The sequence below is a fragment of the Manis pentadactyla genome, chromosome 12 (assembly GCF_030020395.1).
Source record: "Manis pentadactyla isolate mManPen7 chromosome 12, mManPen7.hap1, whole genome shotgun sequence".
Classification (NCBI taxonomy): domain Eukaryota; kingdom Metazoa; phylum Chordata; class Mammalia; order Pholidota; family Manidae; genus Manis; species Manis pentadactyla.
In genome coordinates this window covers 105,976,358-105,998,629 of record NC_080030.1, presented here as the reverse complement: position 1 = coordinate 105,998,629, position 22,272 = coordinate 105,976,358, and the positions used below count along the sequence as shown (strand labels likewise).

At 41.6% G+C, this 22,272-nt stretch overlaps 1 protein-coding gene across 2 annotated transcripts in view; it reads left to right on the top strand.

Annotated features, from left to right (window-relative positions):
* Window positions 1-22,272, top strand: part of PREP (prolyl endopeptidase) — a 109,412-nt gene that overhangs the window by 35,098 nt on the left and 52,042 nt on the right. For both annotated transcript variants that reach the window (XM_057489454.1, XM_036902866.2), the window contains exon 7: window positions 17,230-17,335. In XM_057489454.1, the coding sequence (XP_057345437.1) occupies window positions 17,230-17,335 (106 nt within the window). The remainder of the gene's footprint in view (window positions 1-17,229; window positions 17,336-22,272) is intronic.

Below are 22,272 nucleotides of genomic sequence, written 5' to 3'. Positions count from 1 at the left end.
GCACTTCCCACGAGCTTCTAGAGACTTCTTCCCTCTAGTGCTTGTCTTCGTATAAGCCCTGGGTGGACTCCTAACTAGACTTGTGTGAGTCCAGGACTCACTGCCTGTGTACTCTGTCATCAGCCCTGCACGAAGTGAGAATGGTGATTAGCATGCAGGAAAATCTCAGCAGCATGGCTGCGAAGGCAGCAAAGTCAGGAAGCCAAACTGAAGACCATTTGCGGTAAAGCTAGAAGGTGGTGCCACTCTGTATATATGAAGCAGCCCCGATGGGAGGGTGGTTCTTGTAATGGTAAGGTTGGATTTGCGCGAACTTTCTCACCTGACCCCTCTTATTGCTCAGTAAGGGGGAATAGAAAACAAACAAATAACCAAGCTTATCTGCCAGAGAAACGACCAGGTAGATTAGAAACAACAGTGGCTACATCACCTCAAAACCTACATTACTCATTTTACTTTGAATGGACTTTCTTTTCCTAGAACTTTCCACTATATCTGTTTCTAGCATACTGAGCAACACATTATATAATACCTGAGTTGATTTTTCCCCCCATTGCTAAAGTACCACATTATATTGGGAAAGCTGGGTACGGTGATTTAATGTCTTTTGGAAATGTTCCCTTATCACTACCCCTGTATTTCTGTTACTTACACTGTCTCCTAGTTCATTGCAAATCCTTAATGAGTCCTATGCATGAAAAGCCATCAGTATAGAGGTGATTAGTTTGACACTGAAAAGTTTTCCTAGATTAAGTTTTGGAAACATACTTAATATAATAGAGCTGTTGCTTTGATTCACAACTGTTTTGAAAGGGATCCAAAAGAATGTATGAAATTGTGAAGTTTTCTGCTGAGAGGAACATGATTAACTCTCAAAGTTATTAAAATCCATTTTCACTCCTTTTGTTAACTTCTGAGACAATTTTAAGTCTCATTGCTTTTTAGTATAGTTATTTTATACACACAATTAATTCTCTTATCATATTACATAAAAGAGCATACTCCTCAGTTTGAAAAAATGCATTAGATGCAAGTTCTCCACCCTCTTTTTGTTGAATTCTAAGTGGAAAAAATTACCTATGTTAAAGAAATTTCACGTCTGTGACTTGGTTATTAATGTAACACCACAAGACTATGGAGTCCAGTAGCTTTAGCATAAAAGGACTGAGGAGTTTTTCTTTGAAAATCATAGGCTTGATGAAAGTCCACATAGTCTATGTACATATGTAAATATTGGTTATGTGTCCCTTTGTTTTGAGAGACAACTTTGTAGACAGTTAAACAACTGGGAGTATAAAACATTAATGAGTGTTCTTTCTGTTCTTTTTCTCTTAACATGAGATGCATGAAGAAAAGCTAGCTTATTCCAGTCACTTGGGAAGCCCAACTGCTCTTTTTATACAGTACTGAGACCAAGAATAGCCAGTCATCAGCTTTAAAATTTGTATAATGCTAGTAATAACAGTGGGTTTATTGTTTCAAATAAAATGGATCCCATTCTCCAGAGAAACTGTCATAGACATATTACTTTTATTTCCTGTTTACTTCTGTAAATTCATATTAAACAAAGAACAGCGCAGATGAACCGGTAGCAGAGCTGATGACTTCTTACGAGCACACCTAGCAGCCGGCCGGACTCTGCTCTGAATGGGGTGGCTGCTGACCCCACATGAAGTATTAACTGAAGACGTTTCCTAACAACATCGTCTTTGGGACCAGATGCCCCTGGGGTGTGTGCTCTGGATTCCCCGGGTTTTCGGGCTCCTGGGTTCCCAGGGGTTCCGTTCCTGGATGTGTTGGGTCACGTGACGTGTGGGGGCGGGGCGGGATAGGAAGAGGCACAGATGAACCTAAATGCCGTTTAAAATACATACTCCGTCTGATCGTTTTGGGTGGCGTCTATCAAGGTTTCCTGGGTGAGTAGCACTATCTCAGGGCAGCGTGACCGCACCGGATGCACGATCAGCTTTCTCGGCGAGTTAGTGTGGCTTCAATGCGGATGCAAAGCCTGGAGCCCCTTCCGCCCGCCCCGCCCCGTGGGAAGTGTGCACGAGACGGCAGGGTGCCTGGGTGCCCTCTTGGCACCCGAAGGCCAGCCCTTGGAGAGCGTGCCTCTGGCCCGCAGGAAGGATGCCGGAATGACAAGCCAGGGCAGCAGGGCGGGCGGACGGAGGTCCGAGGAGACCCGGCCTGGCGCACATCTTTGGGGCCCGCAGGGCGGCGCTGTGCTCGCTGCGCGCCGCGTGTCCCAGGCCTTGCGGGCGCCCCGCCTGCCGCCCCGGCCAGCACGCTGCAGAGGTTTCAGGGCAGCGCTGCCATGATGTCCCCCGTGCCGGGGAGGCTGAGGCCGGAGGGGGTGGGTCGTGGTGCGTCCCTGCCAAGACCGCAGCCCGGGAACTGGGCCAGCCCGTCGGCGTTCTCCTAACCGGGGGCGCGGGGCTCTGGGCCTTCGTGCCCCTGCACTTGCCGGTCATCCCTCGTGCGATGAATCCAAGAGAACTCGTGGCCCTGGGAGGGGTGGCCCTGCCCAGCCTGAGGCCGAGGCCTGGGGCTCTCCGCGGAGAGGGGCTCCGTGCCCCCGCCCCGCCGTGCCCCATCCCAGAGTCCGGGGTGCAGCCCGCTGTCATCGGGGCCTGCTTGGGAGTGGTTACCTACAGCCCGGGTCTGGGCCGATACCCGTACCACCATGGCAACCGTACGGGTGGAAAATCCCAGCAGCCACTTTAGAGGAAGGCCGCTTCTCTTTCAGGACTCAGGGGTCACCCCTTCCCAAAGCCTGCCCAGATCTCACCTCTCCTCCCGGCTCTCCTGCCCGGCAGGCGTTCTTCTCTGCCCTCCCGCTGTACTTTGCATTTCCTGCCCGTAAGGTTCTGCAGCGTTGCTTTATCCGTGTGCACGTGTGTGTGCGCGCGTCCCACCTGAGCGTGAGCTCCCGAAGGCCCTCTGCTATTGATGGCTGTGTTCCAGAACCTGGGTTAGCAGCCGCAGACGGCCAGTAAATGATGGTCGGATACGCAGCCTCAGCTCCGACTCCCCCAAATAGTGGACGGCTGTGTCTGGTGGCACATATTAAACTGTGTCTTTGGTAAAGCAGACGGAAAGTTGGCTGGTATCTAGATTCTTCTGTTCAAACCAGCCGCCTAAGGTGGCAGTTGCCATCTCTATCATCCACTCCAGGGGCAAGGAGTGGCCTTTGGCTTTGTTTTTTTAACTATCAAGGTTCCTCTACTTATGGATAATAAAAAGCTAATTACCAGCAGATTTCCAAGTTTATTTAGCCCATCAACAGAATGCCACAGTCTTTGCTCATCTCATTTTTCCTTTTTCTAAGTACTTTTATTGATACAGATGTTACTACCATCTTCTTCCTTAATTAACATTTTCTGAATTAATTTTCTTAATTAAATGTAATATCAACAAATGACATCCCAGAATTAGATTGTCTAAGTAACTTGTATCTAAAGGGAAATGCTTTTTTAAAAATTGTCAGTAATAAGAATGGTGAAGAGTTTTAGCTTTCATTCTTCTTGCAATTAGTGGATTTAATATTAACAAATTAAATATTGCATTTACAGTAATTCTTAGAATTTTGTTTTCATTAATTAACATTTATTTACATAAAAGATAGATCTTCATAATAAAATCATTTTGAGTCAAGGAAAATATGTTTGAAATAATGTAGGTATAAAATAGAAGGAAGCTATGAAAAACACAGATTTAAGAATTACATATACCATAATGGGTGAGACTAGCATTATTGCAACCTTACTGCAAGAAGTCAGTGCTTTTGAATCAGATTAATTGCTTCCACAGAGCAGTTATTCTAGCTGATGTCATATTGTTTATTCTATTACTGTTCTAGCTGTCAAACTGTTTAAAGGAAAAACAACAATACTGTGTGAACTGGAACTTACACTGTCCCGTGAAAGCCTAGTGTGGTCCCTCACTGTCCTGCTTTTCTGTTTTCCTTTCATCTGGATTTCGGGAAAGTCACTTTATTCTGATGAGATTTGAGTGCCCTCATGAGCATTTTTGTCTCTCCCCCACCCCCAATGATTAACAAAATTCATTTTAAAAATTGCCTTGAAATAGTCTGAATGTGAGGCTGTGGTTAAATACACATTGTCACTGAGTAAAGTTTAGTGGAAGAAAGTGTATTTCTAATTTGTATATTTTAGGACAACAGTAACTTAGAAATGACTTTGAAATATGAGAATTTGAGCACTTGACAGCTTAGGGTTGTTTAGCTTTGCTTAGTGGCTGTGGGATCTCCCTGGATTGTGACAAAGAGAGTTATAGTGGAAAAGACTGACTTAATGGCACTCCACAGCCACGTACCTTGGGACTTCCTGTCTTGGATTAAATATAAACCGCAGCAACTATTTAGTCCAGCCAGAAATGCTGAGGAAAACTCATTAGATGTGCTTGGGACAGCTGTCAGCGCAGGTTTGGTGTGGCTCGCGCCGTGGGTTTTCCTGCCCTATCTTTCTGTTGGCTGAGTCACGACAGCCGAACTAACTGCCATTTGTGATTGATGTGACTTTAAGCCCTAAGCTGGAAAGATTCTGCCTTTATTTAAAGAACAAGAGAACAAAAGTATGAAGTATTCTTAATGAGGCTGCTTTCCCTTACATTCAATAAAGTTATGATTGTGAAGTTGTTGCTGATATTCTTAATATAGGACAGTTTAAAAATGAGGAGGAACTAAAATTCCAGACGTTGGTTTATTAGTTGTCTATATGAAAAGCTTAAGGAAAACCTCTGAAAGACTAGAAATAAAATATTTGTGATTTCCCAAGCAATCAAAGAAAGGAAAAGGTTTATAAAGAAATTTACATGAATGCAGTGCAAAGAGGAAAGGGGGAAAGCAAGGTAAATAGAATACTCAAGAATGTGGAAGCCAGTACATCAGCTGTAACTGAAAACAGAATACAGATTCTTACAGTTTCTAAAACCCAGTGAAGGTGTATGTTCATTTGCAAGAGACCCACTTAAAGGTCTTTTTGATGAGAGGTAATTTGGATATGCATTGAGGATGAGAATGGAGAAAATAATCGAAATCAGAAATCGGGTTTCTCAAAACTGTCTGACATCTTTAAAAAGACTATAAGGAGCCTAGAAAAAAGATGAAGAGAATGCACATGAGTCCTTCACTATTATGTGTAGTTTGTGACAAAAGCTCAGAAAGCGAAGTATGATTCATTTTGGGGAAGGGAGACTGCTTCAGAACTTAAAAAATAGCAACAAGAAAGAGCAGGCAAATTAAACCAGACTTCCTAGAATCTTGTATAAAACTGTTCACTTCCTCGGAATCCTGCTGATGTCTCGGTTACCCATGTTCTTTAAAACAATTTTTCCTGAGAAAGAGATGTTTAACTTTTCACATCCGATCTGCTGCCAAGTGTTTGAAAATGCTAGACATTTTAGACATGCATAATTTATAAATGCAGAGAACCTGACTGACAGACAGCTGGTCTAGCTAAATGAACCTGTAGCTAGAAAGTGGATGGACGTTTTTGGAAGCTGGAATCTGATTCCTTCAAGTCTAAAAATGTGCTGCTGCTAATAAGTAAAACCCTTAAGCAGTCCATGCTCGAACACTCTTGCTGAGATGACATTTAGCTTGATACCATCACATTGCACTGATACCAGGAATCGGTGTGTGTCAGCTCGATGAAAGCCATACGGCAGCTCAAGCGCGTTACGTTTAACGGTTTTACCAATGCATAAAAGAAGCAAGTCCCAAAGGCGGTAGGAGTTCATAGAAGTATTAGTGAAATAGGAAGCAGAACAGTGAAAATATCCCACCATGCAGTGAAACAGAAGGAAGTATATAGCAGTTATGTTTTTTAATACTCATATGCCTTATTTTTAGTCTGATATTAATTATACTCTTTATTCTTAAGTCTATGCTTTTTCTTTTTTTTTTTTTTTAAATTAATTATTTTTTATTGAAGGGTAGTTGACGCACAGTATTACATTACATTAGTTTCAAGTGTACAACACAGTGGTAGAACATTTATATACATAATTCTAGGTTCCAGCTATCACCCTACCAAGCTGTTACAGTATCTTGACTATATTCCTTATGCTATACATTACATCCCGGTTACTTATTTATTTTACCATTGGAAGTCTGTCCTTTTTTTTTTTTTTTTTTTTTTTTTTTGTGAGGGCATCTCTCATATTTATTGATCAAGTGGTTGTTAATGACAATAAAATTCTGTATAGGGGAGTCAATGCTCAATGCACAATCATTAATCCACCCCAAGCCTAATTTTCGTCAGTCTCCAATCTTCTGAGGCATAACAAACAAGTTCTTACATGGAGAACAAATTCTTACATAATGAATAAGTTACATAGTGAATAGTACAAGGGCAGTCATCACAGAAACTTTCGGTTTTGCTCATGCATTATGAACTCTAAACAGTCAGTTCAAATATGAATACTCATTTGGTTTTTACACTTGATTTATATGTGGATACCACATTTCTCTCTTTATTATTATTATTTTTAATAAAATGCTGAAGTGGTAGGTAGATACAAGATAAAGGTAGAAAACATAGTTTAGTGTTGTAAGAGAGCAAATGTAGATGATCAGGTGTGTGCCTGTAGACTATGTGTTAATCCAAGCTAGACCAGGGCAATAAAACATCCACGGATGCAGAAGATTTCTCTCAGAACAGGGGGGGTGAGGTTCTAAGCCTCACCTCTGTTGATCCCCAATTTCTCACCTGATGGCCCCCCTGCGACTGTGCCTGTCTTAGGTTGTTCCTCCCTTGAGGAATCTTACCCGTCTCTGGCTAACCAGTCATCTTCCGGGGCCATACAGGGAAATGTGAAGTTGGTAAGTGAGAGGGAAGCCTTATTGTTTGAAGAGGTTAGCTTTTTACTTCTTTGCATATTTATGCCCTGTGGCTTCTATGCCCAGCATTTGTCTTGAGGTATCTTTACCACTTGGAAGATTTATGATACTCGGTAAATTTGATATGAGGCACGAATTCTATTTAAGGGTTATAATTAGGAAGGAAGAAGAAAAGCTATAGAAGTAGCAGGCGGAAGAAAACATGGGAAGATTGATTATTTCTTTGACATATCTTCTTGTAGAGTAACTTCAGCATGTATAGGTTTTAAGCTACTACTTAAGTTGCGCACACACATTAACATAATAGGAGTATAGTTACATAACCAAAGCATATCTGTAATTACCAGCCATCTCCAGTGAAACCAAGATAACCATTAAGGCACCTTAGGCATTTGTGAAAACTTATCTATGATATGGTGGATATTGTCCAACTGAACTTGAACAGTCTGAGAGAAATCAGACAAATTAAAACAACCCATTCCTGGGGACTGTTCACATGCCATATGTTCTTTTAACAGTAAATAGTCTGTAGTTGTAAGACTTTGGAGCGCTACAATTTGCACTTCTCCAAATTCTTGGTTGAGTTCCAACAGTATAGATCCAGTCCAATTTGTTGTTTTACTGTATGCACAGGCCAGCTTAGATATCTCCTTCTTCATTCCCATGGCAAGTCCAGGAACTGGTGGGATGAGTGCATCTACAGCTGTAGCAGTGCGTGGATCTTTGTTGGGGTTTTTTGATGATCATCTTCTGGCATGAGTCTTCCAGAGAGTGCTGATGTTGGAAGTTCTTCTTCATATCATATCTTAGTTCATTTTCAGGGTAGCCCAATTAGGCTTCGATCCTCTGTATAAACACAAACAGACCCTTTGCCTACACTTTTATATGCCCTTTATACCCTTGTGTAGAACTCGTTGGAGGTTACCACACAGGAACTGCCCTTTTTTTTTTTTTTTTGCTTTGTTTTTGGTATCACTAATCTACACTTACATGACGAATATTATGTTTACTAGGCTCTCCCCTATACCAGGTCCCCCCTATAAACCCCTTTACAGTCACTGTCCATCAGCATAGCAAAATGTTGTAGAATCACTACTTGCCTTCTCTGTGTTGTACAGCCCTCCCTTTTCTCCTACCCCCCCATGCATGTTAATCTTAATACCCCCCTACTTCTCCCCCCCTTATCCCTCCCTACCCACCCATCCTCCCCAGTCCCTTTCCCTTTGGTACCTATTAGTCCATTCTTGAGTTCTGTGAATTCTGCTGCTGTTTTGTTCCTTCAGTTTTTCCTTTGTTCTTATATTCCACAAATAAGTGAAATCATTTGGTATTTCTCTTTCTCCGCTTGGCTTGTTTCACTGAGCATAATACCCTCCAGCTCCATCCATGTTGCTGCAAATGATTGGATTTGCCCTTTTCTTATGGCTGAGTAGTATTCCATTGTGTATATGTACCACATCTTCTTTATCCATTCATCTATTGATGGACATTTAGGTTGCTTCCAATTCTTGGCTATTGTAAATAGTGCTGCAATAAACATAGGGGTGCATCTGTCTTTCTCAAACTTGATTGCTGCGTTCTTAGGGTAAATTCCTAGGAGTGGAATTCCTGGGTCAAATGGTAAGTCTGTTTTGAGCATTTTGATATACCTCCATACTGCTTTCCACAATGGTTGAACTAACTTACATTCCCACCAGCAGTGTAGGAGGGTTCCCCTTTCTCCACAGCCTCGCCAACATTTGTTGTTGTTTGTCTTTTGGATGGCAGCCATCCTTACTGGTGTGAGGTGATACCTCATTGTAGTTTTAATTTGCATTTCTCTGATAATTAGCGATGTGGAGCATCTTTTCATGTGTCTGTTGGCCATCTGTATTTCTTTTTTGGAGAACTGTCTGTTCAGTTCCTCTGCCCATTTTTTAATTGGGTTATTAGTTTTTTGTTTGTTGAGGTGTGTGAGCTCCTTATATATTCTGGACGTCAAGCCTTTATCGGATGTGTCATTTTCAAATATATTCTCCCATACTGTAGGGATCCTTCTTGTTCTACTGATGGTGTCTTTTGCTGTACAGAAGCTTTTCAGCTTAATATAGTCCCACTTACTCATTTTTGCTGTTGTTTTCCTTGCCCGGGGAGATATGTTCAAGAAGAGGTCACTCATGTTTATGTCTAAGAGGTTTTCGCCTATGTTTTCTTCCAAGAGTTTAATGGTTTCATGGCTTACATTCAGGTCTTTGATCCATTTTGAGTTTACTTTTGTATATGGGGTTAGACAATGGTCCAGTTTCATTCTCCTACATGTAGCTGTCCAGTTTTGCCAGCACCATCTGTTGAAGAGACTGTCATTTCGCCATTGTATGTCCATGGCTCCTTTATCAAATATTAATTGACCATATATGTCTGGGTTAATGTCTGGATTCTCTAGTCTGTTCCATTGGTCTGTGGCTCTGCTCTTGTGCCAGTACCAAATTGTCTTGATTACTATGGCTTTATAGTAGAGCTTGAAGTTGGGGAGTGAGATCCCCCCTACTTTATTCTTCTTTCTCAGGATTGCTTTGGCTATTCGGGGTCTTTGGTGTTTCCATATGAATTTTTGAATTATTTGTTCCAGTTCATTGAAGAATGTTGCTGGTAGTTTCATAGGGATTGCATCAAATCTGTATATTGCTTTGGGCAGGATGGCCATTTTAACGATATTAATTCTTCCTAGCCACGAGCATGGGATGAGTTTCCATCTGTTAGTGTCCCCTTTAATTTCTCTTAAGAGTGACTTGTAGTTTTCAGAGTATAAGTCTTTCACTTCTTTGGTTAGGTTTATTCCTAGGTATTTTATTTTTTTTGATGCAATTGTGAATGGAGTTGTTTTCCTGATTTCTCTTTCTGTTGGTTCATTGTTAGTATATAGGAAAGCCACAGATTTCTGTGTGTTGATTTTGTATCCTGCAACTTTGCTGTATTCCGATATCAGTTCTAGTAGTTTTGGGGTGGAGTCTTTAGGGTTTTTTATGTACAGTATCATGTCATCTGCAAATAGTGACAGTTTAACTTCTTCTTTACCAATCTGGATTCCTTGTATTTCTTTATTTTGTCTGATTGCCGTGGCTAGGACCTCCAGTACTATGTTAAATAACAGTGGAGAGAGTGGGCATCCCTGTCTAGTTCCCGATCTCAGTGGAAATGCTTTCAGCTTCTCGCTGTTCAATATAATGTTGGCTGTGGGTTTTTCATAGATGGCCTTTATTATGTTGAGGTACTTGCCCTCTATTCCCATTTTGCTGAGAGTTTTTAACATGAATGGATGTTGAACTTTGTCAAATGCTTTTTCAGCATCTATGGAGATGATCATGTGGTTTTTGTCTTTCTTTTTGTTGATGTGGTGGATGATGTTGATGGACTTTCGAATGTTGTACCATCCTTGCATCCCTGGGATGAATCCCACTTGGTCATGGTGTATGATCCTTTTGATGTATTTTTGAATTCGGTTTGCTAATATTTTGTTGAGTATTTTTGCATCTACGTTCATCAGGGATATTGGTCTGTAGTTTTCTTTTTTGGTGGGGTCTTTGCCTGGTTTTGGTATTAGGGTGATGTTAGCTTCATAGAATGAGTTTGGGAGTATCCCCTCCTCCTCTATTTTTTGGAAAACTTTAAGGAGAATTGGTATTATGTCTTCCCTGTATGTCTGATAAAATTCCGAGGTAAATCCATCTGGCCCGGGGGTTTTGTTCTTTGGTAGTTTTTTGATTACCGCTTCAATTTCGTTGCTGGTAATTGGTCTGTTTAGATTTTCTGTTTCTTCCTGGGTCAATCTTGGAAGGTTGTATTTTTCTAGGAAGTTGTCCATTTCTCCTAGGTTTCCCATCTTGTTAGCATATAGGTTTTCATAGTATTCTCCAATAATTCTTTGCATTTCCGTGGGGTCCGTCGTGATTTTTCCTTTCTCGTTTCTGATACTGTTGATTTGTGTTGACTCTCTTTTCTTCTTAATGAGTCTGGCTAGAGGCTTATCTATTTTGTTTATTTTCTCGAAGAACCAGCTCTTGGTTTCATTGATTTTTGCTATTGTTTTATTCTTCTCAATTTTATTTATTTCTTCTCTGATCTTTATTATGTCCCTCCTTCTGCTGACCTTAGGCCTCATCTGTTCTTCTTTTTCCAATTTCGATAATTGTGACATTAGACCATTCATTTGGGATTGCTCTTCCTTTTTTAAATATGCTTGGATTGCTATATACTTTCCTCTTAAGACTGCTTTTGCTGTGTCCCACAGAAGTTGGGGCTTAGTGTTGTTGTTGTCATTTGTTTCCATATATTGCTGGATCTCCATTTTGATTTGGTCATTGATCCATTGATTATTTAGGAGCGTGTTGTTGAGCCTCCATGGGTTTGTGAGCCTCTTTGCTTTCTTTGTACAGTTTATTTCTAGTTTTATGCCTTTGTGGTCTGAAAAGTTGGTTGGTAGGATTTCAATCTTTTGGAATTTTCTGAGGCTCTTTTTGTGGCCTAGTATGTGGTCTATTCTGGAGAATGTTCCATGTGCACTTGAGAAGAATGTATATCCCGCTGCTTTTGGATGTAGAGTTCTATAGATGTCTATTAGGTCCATCTGCTCTACTGTGTTGTTCAGTGCTTCCGTGTCCTTACTTATTTTCTGCCCAGTGGATCTATCCTTTGGGGTGAGTGGTGTGTTGAAGTCTCCTAGAATGAATGCATTGCAGTCTATATCCCCCTTTAGTTCTGTTAGTATTTGTTTCACATATGCTGGTGCTCCTGTGTTGGATGCATATATATTTAGAATGGTTATATCCTCTTGTTTGACTGAGCCCTTTATCATTATGTAGTGTCCTTCTTTATCTCTTGTTACTTTCTTTGTTTTGAAGTCTGTTTTGTCTGATATTAGTACTGCAACCCCTGCTTTCTTCTCACTGTTGTTTGCTTGAAATATGTTTTTCCATCCCTTGACTTTTAGTCTGTACATGTCTTTGGGTTTGAGGTGAGTTTCTTGTAAGCAGCATATAGATGGGTCTTGCTTTTTTATCCATTCTGTTACTCTGTGTCTTTTGATTGGTGCATTCAACCCATTAACATTTAGGGTGACTAGTGAAAGATATGTACTTATTGCCATTGCAGGCTTTAAATTCGTGGTTACCAAAGGTTCAAGGTTAGCCTCTTTAGTATCTTACTGCCTAACTTAGCTCGCTTATTGAGCTGTTATATACACTGTCTAGGGATTCTTTTCTTCTCTCCCTTCTTATTCCTCCTCCTCCTTTCTTCATATGTTGGATGTTTTGTTCTGTGCTCTTTCTAGGAGTGCTCCCATCTAGAGCAGTCCCTGTAAGATGTTCTGTAGAGGTGGTTTGTGGAAAGCAAATTCCCTCAGCTTTTGTTTGTCTGGGAATTGTTTAATCCCACCGTCATCTTTGAATGATAGTCGTGCTGGATACAGTATCCTTGGTTCAAGGCCCTTATGTTTCATTGTATTAAATATATCATGCCATTCTCTTCTGGCCTGTAGGGTTTCTGTTGAGAAATCTGACGTTAGCCTGATGGGTTTCCCTTTATAGGTGACCTTTTTCTCTCTAGCTGCCTTTAACACTCTTTCCTTGTCCTTGATCTTTGCCATTTTAATTATTATGTGTCTTGGTGTTGTCCTCCTTGGATCCTTTCTGTTGGGGGTTCTGTGTATTTCCGTGGTCTGTTCGATTATTTCCTCCCCCAGTTTGGGGAAGTTTTCAGCAATTATTTCTTCTAAGATACTTTCCATCTCTTTTCCTCTCTCTTCTTCTTCTGGGACCCCTATAATACGGATATTGTTCCTTTTGGATTGGTCACACAGTTCTCTTAATATTGTTTCATTCCTGGAGATCCTTTTTTCTCTCTCTATGTCAGCTTCTATGCGTTCCTGTTCTCTGATTTCAATTCCATCAATGGCCTCTTGCATTCTATCCATTCTGCTTATAAACCCTTCCAGAGTTTGTTTCATTTCTGCAATCTCCTTTCTGGCATCTGTGATCTCCTTCCGGACTTCATCCCATTTCTCTTGCGTATTTCTCTGCATCTCTGTCAGCATGTTTATGATTCTTATTTTGAATTCTTTTTCAGGGAGACTGGTTAGGTGTGTCTCCTTCTCTGGTGTTGTCTCTGTGATCTTTGTCTGCCTGTAGCTTTGCCTTTTCATGGTGATAGGAATAGTTTGCAGAGCTGAGACGAGTGACGGCTGGAAGGACTTCCCTTCTTGTTGGTTTGTGGCCCTCCTCTCCTGGGAGAACAGTGCCCTCTAGTGGCTTGTGCTGCGCAGCTGCGTGCAGACAGGGCTTCTGCTTCCTGCCCGGCTGCTATGGAGTTAATCTCCGCTGTTGCTGTGGGCGTGGCCTGGCTCGGGCAGCTACTCCAAAATGGTGGAGTCGCGTTGGAGCAGGAGCTGCTGGGAGGCTATTTATCTCCGTAAGGGGCCTCCCTGCTCCCTGCAGCCCAGGGGTTAGGGTGCCCAGAGATCCCGGATTCCCTACCTCTGGATTAAGTGGCCCGCCCTGCCCCTTTAAGACTTCCAAAAAGCACCCGCCAAAACAAAACAACGCCCACCAAAAAAAAAAAAAAAAAAAAAAAAAAAAAAATTTTTAATTAAAAAAAAAAAAAAAAGCTGGTCGTTCGTTTTTCTTTATTCTCCGGTGCCAGCCTCAGGCCTCTGCTCACCGGTCTTGCTGCCCTGTTTCCCTAGTATTGGGGTCCCTGTCCCTTTAAGACTTCCAAAAAGCGCTCGCCAAAACAAAACAGCAAAAAAGAAAAAAAAAAATGGTCGCGCGCTTTTCTTATGTCCTCTGTCGCCCAGCCTCCAGTGCCTGCTCACTGTTCTTGCTGCCCTGTTTTCCCAGTATCGAGCGCCCTGCACTCTGGCCCGGATGGCGGGGGCTGGGTGTTCGGCAGCCCTGGGCTCCGTCTCCCTCCCGCTCTGCCTATTCTTCTCCCGCCGGGAGCTGGGGGGGAGGGGCGCTCGGCTCCCGCGGGGCCGGGGCTTGTATCTTACCCCCTTCGCGAGGCGCTGGGTTCTCTCAGGTGCGGATGTGGTCTGGATATTGTCCTGTGTCCTCTGGTCTTTATTCTAGGAAGGGTTGTCTTTGTTATATTTTCATAGATATATGTTGTTTTGGGAGGAGATTTCCGCTGCTCTACTCACGCCGCCATCTTCCGCCCCTCCTATGCTTTTTCTTAAAGCAAACACAATGGTATACCCTGAAAATGTAATTATCTAACAAAGAATTAAAAGTGAGTTGAAATAATATATATATACAATGACAAAATTTACTTCTAGCCATGACGTATAACTGGTACTGGACTAGCCCACCAGCCATAAACAGCTAGAAAAGTATGCAAAGTTATATGAAAGTAATATTGGTCAATAGGCATTGCAGGACTGTCGTCTGTGAAAAAGTCGAGTCCTGGGGTTACTCCAGCTTCTTGCCTAGAGGCATTTTCTGGACCCTGGCGCAGGGAGGTGAGCCCACAGAGCATTGCAGTCTCACTGAACTAGGATCCAGAGATTGGAATTCAGGACAACTGAAGCCACTGGAATTTATAGGCAGAGTGTCAAAAGTAGGGGTACTACCCACTCAGAGTCCCAGAGATCTGCCTTTGTGTCCCCTCATGTCTGGGTGACTATTACACAGTGTGTGCATAGGGTGAGACCCCATGATTCAAGCCAATGACTACCAGGGAGCTGTGAGCCAACAATTACCAAGGTTTAACAAATCTGGGAGATTTTTCACATTCCGACCAAAGTGGAAAGACTTTGTGAACACCCAGGGTATTCAGCAAGACCCCAGAGAGTCCAGGCCGTAGCTGGAGGGCTGTGGACTTGACCCAGCAGAGCTTGAAGACAAGCCTTAAGTGGATCAAGTGGATCAAATTAACTGCCTCAAAACTTTTTAAAAGAAGACCTAAAAAATACCCCACAAAACACCAAAAACAAAACCCAGACCGCATGCCAAATGTTCAGAATCCAATTAAAAATTACTAGATGTGTAAAGCAGCAGAAAACTGTGGCTTATAACCAGGAGTAAAATTAGTCAATAAAACAGATTCAGAAATGGCAGGTAGTTGACTTAGTAAACAAGGACTTTTTAAAAGCTATTACGAAAATACTTTTGAAAGGCTTTTAGAAAACATTAATGTAATGAATAAAGAAATAGACAATATAAAGACAAACCAAATATTCTTCTAGAGGTGGAAAAATAAACTATCTGAATTGAAAAATTTGCTGGGTGGGCTTAACATCAGTTCAGATGCTTATAAAAGGAAGTATCAGTGAATTTGAAGACAGGGCTATTGAAACTATAAACCACAAAGAGAAAAAAAATTGAAAGCAAAATGAACAGCCTTACTGACCTGTGGGACCATTTACCAAGTGATCTAACACTGTGTATTTGAAGTCCTACAGTAGGGCAAGGGGACACAAAAAGTATTAATGAGGAAAAAATGGCCAAAAATGTTATGAATTTAATAAAATAGGCAAATCTACAGATCTAAGGTGCTCAGCAAGTCTCAAACAGGCTATTTCAGCAAAGCCCATTATAACCAATTCTCAGGAAACCAAAGATAATAAGAAAAACTTAAAAGCAGCCAGAGAAGTTACGTAGAGAAAAAGATGACAGTGTGAGTCCAGAGATAATGGTAAAATGCCTTCTTAATGAGGCCTACCTCGACTGCTGTATTTAAAACCATTGTCCCTCCGCACACATCCTGTCTCCCTTGCCCAGACCCGTTCGTGTTCTCCATGGCATCTATCATTTTATCATACACTACATAGTGCATAGTTGTGTGTTTGTCTCCTCCACTGGAATGTGACATTTTTCCCTGATTTGTTCACTGATGTCATGTTAAGACCTAGAAAAATGTCTTGTACCTGATAGCCACCAAGCAAATATTTCTTGGTTGAACAAATGAAAGAAAAGGTTGGCAAGTGTGTTAGGATTCTCCAGAGAAACAGAACCATCAGAATATGTTGATATGAATAGAAGGAAAGGTTTATTTTTAAAGAATTGGCTGACGTGATTATGCAAGCTTGACAAGACCAAAGTCTTCAGGGCAGGCCATAAGGCCGGAACCCCTTAGTTTCAGTTTGAGTCCAAAAGCAGTCTGTTGGCAAAATTCCTTCTTGCTTGGGAAAGGCAAGCAATAGCAGTGTTTTTCTATTAAGGCCGTCAGCTGATTGGATGAGGCTCACCCACATCATGGAGGATAATCTGCCTTACTCAGAGCCCACCAATTTAAACGTTAATCTCATTCAAAAAATACCTTCACAGAAACATCCAGAATAATCTTTGACCAAATATCTAGGTACGGTGACCTAGCCAAGACACACAAAACTAATCATCATTGTAGGAGGTGGAAAAACAGGAACTGTCACACTGCTGAAATATAAGAGTATAAATTAGTACAATCTCTTAAAATAATTTGGCAATATCTAATAAAGTTGAGTATGTACATAGCCTACCAGTGAGAAATTTTACAATTTTACTTCTAGTTATAAACCCTGGGACACAATTACAAGGCCACAAATACACAAGTTCAAGAATTTGTCTAAAGTATTGCTTGTAATAGAAAGGAAATAGAAATAATCTAAATGTTTATCAGTTGTGGCAATTAATTGTGGCATATTTCCAGATTGGAGTACTATATAGCAGTTAAGTGAAGTAAATGTGTATATATATCAGCATGGATTAATTTTTTTAATTATGTTGAATGAAAAAAGTTAGTTGGATTTAGATGCCACTTGATCAATTTTGGCAACTCAAAACCAAAATATATTGTTTGTTGCATTAGCTTTTTATCAAACCTTCTTTTTGCTACTGAAGATTCTTCTTTTAAATACTATAAAAGAAATCCACAGAAGCACAGGCCTTTGTCCCCTGACATCTTGTGGTACCTCAAAAGCAATGACTGAAGATATGCATACAGAGCTGCTTGTTAATGTGACCGGTATGAGCCACAAGTGAAATTCTTTTAAAATACGTAACCCATAACACAAATTCAAAGTCAGGAATATTAATATTCAAAATGACAGATTGCATATCTTTTCAGTGACAAATAGACTTGAAATAAAAATCACACTGAGTCATGACATTTAATTATGTCTGTTAAATTTTCTACTTAAATACTTCACTGTTTTATGGATAAATATAAGTAAACAAAGAGTGAAATAAGTTAAAATTGAGAACATTATTTTGACAACTTTTTTTTTTAACTTTATCCGATCATCTGTTTGGGGCACAGATACTGCATATGAGGTTAAGCTTTACCTTTTACTTAACGATGCTCTCACCAAAAACATGTCCTAACCAGCCCCTGCGCCATTTTTATTTCCTTTGTAGTTATCCGACGATGGTCGCTACGTCTTACTATCGATAAGGGAGGGATGTGACCCAGTAAACCGACTCTGGTACTGTGACCTACAGCAGGAATCCAATGGTATTACTGGTAAGTTATCTTTCAAACACAGGTAATTATTCCAGAAAGTTCCATTAAAAAGCAATTATTTTAGTCTTCTAATTGATTTCCCAAGAAACCTTTTTCCATTCAACCACGTCATCTCAGTTCATATGATTTTTTTTCCTTTCAGTATTGTTCCATGATAGGAAGAAAAATTGAATGAAGCTATTTGTTGGCTTTTAGCGTTTTCTGTGTAAATTGAGGTTAACCATATTTTTTGCATATGAATGAAAATATTCTATGAATACTGCAGGTGAAGGGTGTTAAGGAGAAGCTGGCCTTCTGGTCTGTGAAGCATTGTAAGTGTCTAGGTGTAACGGTGCAAACTGTCCCGGGCAAGTGATAGGATATCAGTGGGAATTTACCAGGTCAGCAGGTAGTCACAGCTCTGAGCCACACGCACAGGAAGAGCCTGATTGTGCTTCCTGAAGCCTCATACATCATGATCGCAAGCATAGTTGCAGATTCCGGAGATGACTCGTTTTAAATGTTATTCTCTTGCAGCAGCTATATTAGACTAGCCGCATTATCAACCATAAAAGCTTTTCAACTGCACAATCCATTATGCTGAAAATTCCCAGACCCAAAAACTCTAGCGGGGATATGCTGGCAGCCAAAAAAGGGCACTGAACTAATTATGCCATGTTCTGGGGACACAGATTCTCAAACTATACAATTTGAGTGTATTTCTAATTACTCATTAGATTACCTCATTGTTGGCATCTAATCTATACCACATTATGATAAGAAAATATGTAAAAATTTTATTATTGACTGGGCATTGATTGCATCATGCTTAAGTTTCTTTGAACAACACCTGCATCCTGATATTAATACTACAGAGCACCAGTCACACAGAAGGATGAAGTCAGCAACCTTTATTCTAATATTAAATATATATCCATTTACTAAAGCTGTCTTTTTTAAAAAAAAAAAAAAGATAAACCCACTTTGAAGTTGAAAGATATCTGTGTCAACCACATCAGTTTTCACATTTTTGGACCGGAGCAAAACACCACCCAAAAATTGTTAATATGAGTTGCAAGCCTGGGTCTGCACCGAACTGAGCAAACATTTGGAGACTGAATCGGAACACAACAGTGGCAGTTGTTTACGGCACTGTTACCCTGCTCAGTGTTCCTGGGTGAGCCTGAGGTGGTGGGAAGGACTTTGCCTTCCTCCAGTTTACTAAAAATTCCAGGTGCACTCACTGCTCTTCCCCCAGAAAAAGCTGGTTTCATTTTCTATGTATTATCTCATTATATCTTTATTAGGCAGGCTTGTTATTAAATGATGCACATTAACAAATTAAAAAACACAAATTGCTTAATTTAGTCCAAATACAGAGAAGAAAATGTCATCCACATATGCATTATACTAAATGTTGTTGCTGTGTGACTGTAATAATAGTCATATTCTGAGTGAAGCTCACAAGTCCTAGCAGAACTTGACAAAGCCCCCTGTTTTCTACTGAACCGCTTGGTCCTTTTCTTTAGTTTTACACCTTCTATCCTTATCCCCCGATTTATCCTTGCATTGCAACACCAGTGAGCATGAAGAAGAAAACGGGAGCTGCTAGGTAACCCTGCGTGGCTGAGATGCATTCAGAATGGAAGAGCCTGCATACAAAATACGCCCGGTCCTGACCCTCCCTCCCAATGCGTTCCTTCCTTCAACTACCTGACAGTTGTCTTCCTAGGTGGTTCCTAGTGAAGAGCGCAGCACAGGGTAACGCTCAGTCAGTGTTAGAAATTTGTATTTTCCCAATTGTTCTCTTGTTTTACTCTTCTGGAGGAATTTTAAGATTATCCTGTCATGATCTGAGCACTAGTTCCAGCTGCATGTTTAACTATGCCTGTGTGTAAACCTATAAATTTATCTCTCTGAGGTTTTTAGGAACCATGTATTTCTTGTTAAAGTTATTCCTAGGTATTTGGTCTTTGTGAGGTATTGGTGATTTGGGAAGGTACCTGCCAAGTTTTAACCGGAGAAGCAGAACCAGTGGTAGAGAAGAGATTTACTGCAAGGAATAGGCTTACGAGATGGTGGGGCTGGCGAGGTGAGTCTGAAGTCAGTAAGGCGGGCCATCTGCAAGGGCAGGCACAGGCCGAAGCTGCCTTCCACAGGTGGCATTTCTCCTTCAGGGAGGCCTCAGCTCTGCTAGAAACCTTTTCAGCGGATTGAATCAGACCTACATTATGTAGGATAAGCGCCTTCACCTAAAGTCACCTGAGTATGGTCTTTAATCACAGCTACACCTTCACAACAACACCTAGATCAGTGGGTGCATGATTACCATGGGGCGCTGGCCTAGCTGAGTTGACACGTCAAAAACACATCACAGTGAGCTCGTGGAAAACCACACAGAGAGGAATAGAACGAGTCTGACAGTACGAACCTGGTTTCATTTGTAATAAGGTTACAAAACTGACTGGTGTTTGAAATTCACTGAGGCATTTAGAAAATTGTGTAACATCCTGTAGACAAAGCAGAATTAGACGTGAGTAATGGGTGGATTTGAAGCTGTTGTGTTTTGCACTGGTGGATTGGCAGGAGCTTGGAGAGCCTTCTCCACGGCAGCTGCGAAATTCTGGGAGTGGCGCTGGGTCTGTCATCTTTTTCTAATTATTGCTTTCCTAGTATTAAATTTGTGGATAACATAAACTTCACCATAGTTATTCTTTTGAATGGCAATCCTGGGATTTTGAAAGCTCTTGGCAGTTGCATCGACTGGCCAATAGCAAAGAGATCAAGTGGATGTGGGTTGCCACCCATGCGTTCCCAAGTTAATTGTGTAGGGCATGATTAGAAATACTGTGTGGGGTCTTTTTGTTTTTTTAATTGATTGCTGGTTCATTATAAGTCAGGGATATAATTATGACTGTGTCAAGTGCCATGTGTGAAGACAATGTTGAAGGCTGAGTAAGTGTATTTAGTTAATAACAAGGGAGATAAAGCTGATGGAGATTGTGATTGTTAAAAAATGTTTAATAATTCCTATTAATAACAGTTGGCCATATTGGGACAATAACAGTAATACTCTCAAATTAGATTTGAATTGAATCTCAGCTCTACCACTAATAACTGGTGACCCTGAGATGGGAAAGTTTTCTTTCTCTTAATATCTCCACTACTGCAGATGGGAAGGTAGTAAATCTGCCTTGTGAGGAATTTGGGGGAACCATGATAATGCATGGAAACAGGCTTAGCAGGGTTTCTGGTACGGTTTCTCAAGTGTCCCCTCTTCCTTTTTCCCTTCTTGACTGGAAAGGGGATCTCTGGAAGCACCACCCTTTTGTGTCAGGTAGCACCGTGCACTGGTGTGAGGATGCCCTGTAAGGAGCGTTCATCCTCGGTGTCGAAGCTGCTCCAAACCCAGATCTCGGTAGTGACTTGTCCTGGCAGAACCTGATTCTTAATCAGAAAGGAGTCCTTCCGTTGACCTTCGGGGAGCCTCTGGTGGGAGGCTCTGAGGGGAACTGTCTGATCTTGCAGGCTTATTGTTGACAGTCCAAGGTTTCGTTTTCAGGCTGACAATTGAGAATTCAGGGGGTTTACAGCCCAGTTTATATGACTACTGCTGGGATCTATTTCTTGTTGCTTCTTTACCCACTCCCCCATTTTTATTATCCTTTTTAAACTAAGGGGGAGAAGAATTAACATTTAACTCAAATGCTACATGTGCTAGTTAACTATGAGGTGAGTTAAGCCTAAATAGATGGTGGTGAAAATTAAATCCAATGTCATGCAATATTTAACATAATATTGGCAGAGATTTATACCCATTTTGATAGCCTAAAGCCTTTCTGCTTTGATTTTAATCTTTTTTACCTGAAAGGCGAGGGGGATTATCAGCATTTCCATGTGAATTAATCCTTTCTGTATGAGGAGCCACTAGATTACCTGTCTGGAAAATGAAACAGTTCCACTTCGGTAGCACTTTACCCACTTTCCTGTTATCCTCATCTCCCCGGAAAGCCTGTCCCCATGCATTTTGAAAAGAGAAGCATAAAAGGCAAAAAAAAAAAACTGGCCAGTGGTTATTTAACATCATCTAAAAAGATGATGCACAGGGAAACAGGAGTAGACAAGTACAGGATGGAAAAAAACCTGAGAATCTCGAGCTAACAAAGTTCCCCACACAACCAGATTCCTTTGTCACATACGCGTCGGTTTCTGTTCTCTGACCTGCCGACCATCTTCCTGCGCGCGTGAGCGGGACGTCCCTCCTGTCGTGTCTGTGAGCCCTTGCCTCTCTCTGGAGGTCCTCGTGTCCGCCATGTCCATGCACAGTGCTGGGAGCGCAGCTGTTAGGGGCAGTGAGCCAGAGCCCTCCCACAGGACCTGCCCTGGATGCCGGCGGCTGCCCCTGTCCTTCCCTGCACCAAGCGGCAGCTCCCCTGGCACACCTTGGTCGCCACTGTGTGGAAAACGGCACTAGGCCTGTCATCTGGGCACTGGAAGTTTGTATACTCAGCAGGCCCCCTCCAAAGAAGTCTGCACCCCCTTCTGCACTGGCTGCCAGAGCCAGGTTCTAAGGTGCTATCTTCCTTCTTTGGGGGAAGAGGGATTTCTGCCCTAGAAGTTGTCATGCTTCCCTTTTCCCTTTGCAGCCCTTCCTCTCTTCCTCTATTCTGATTTCCCTTTCTCAACATACCAAAAAAAAAAAACCCCCTCACACACTTTGTGTGCACATTTGTGAGCTGCACAATCAGGGACCTCTGTCCTGCTCTCTGCAGGGCTCCCAGCACCAGAGCCTGATGGGTGACAGATTATTTCCTTGACCTGCCTTCACCAAGAGCACTGTTAGGTCAGTTAGTAAGCATCCCCCTACTCTGATCTTCTCTTCATTTATTCATCCTCCCCGCAACACCCAATTCTGCTCATTAGCGATAAATCCCCAGCTCTCTTTTCTGTATTTGGAG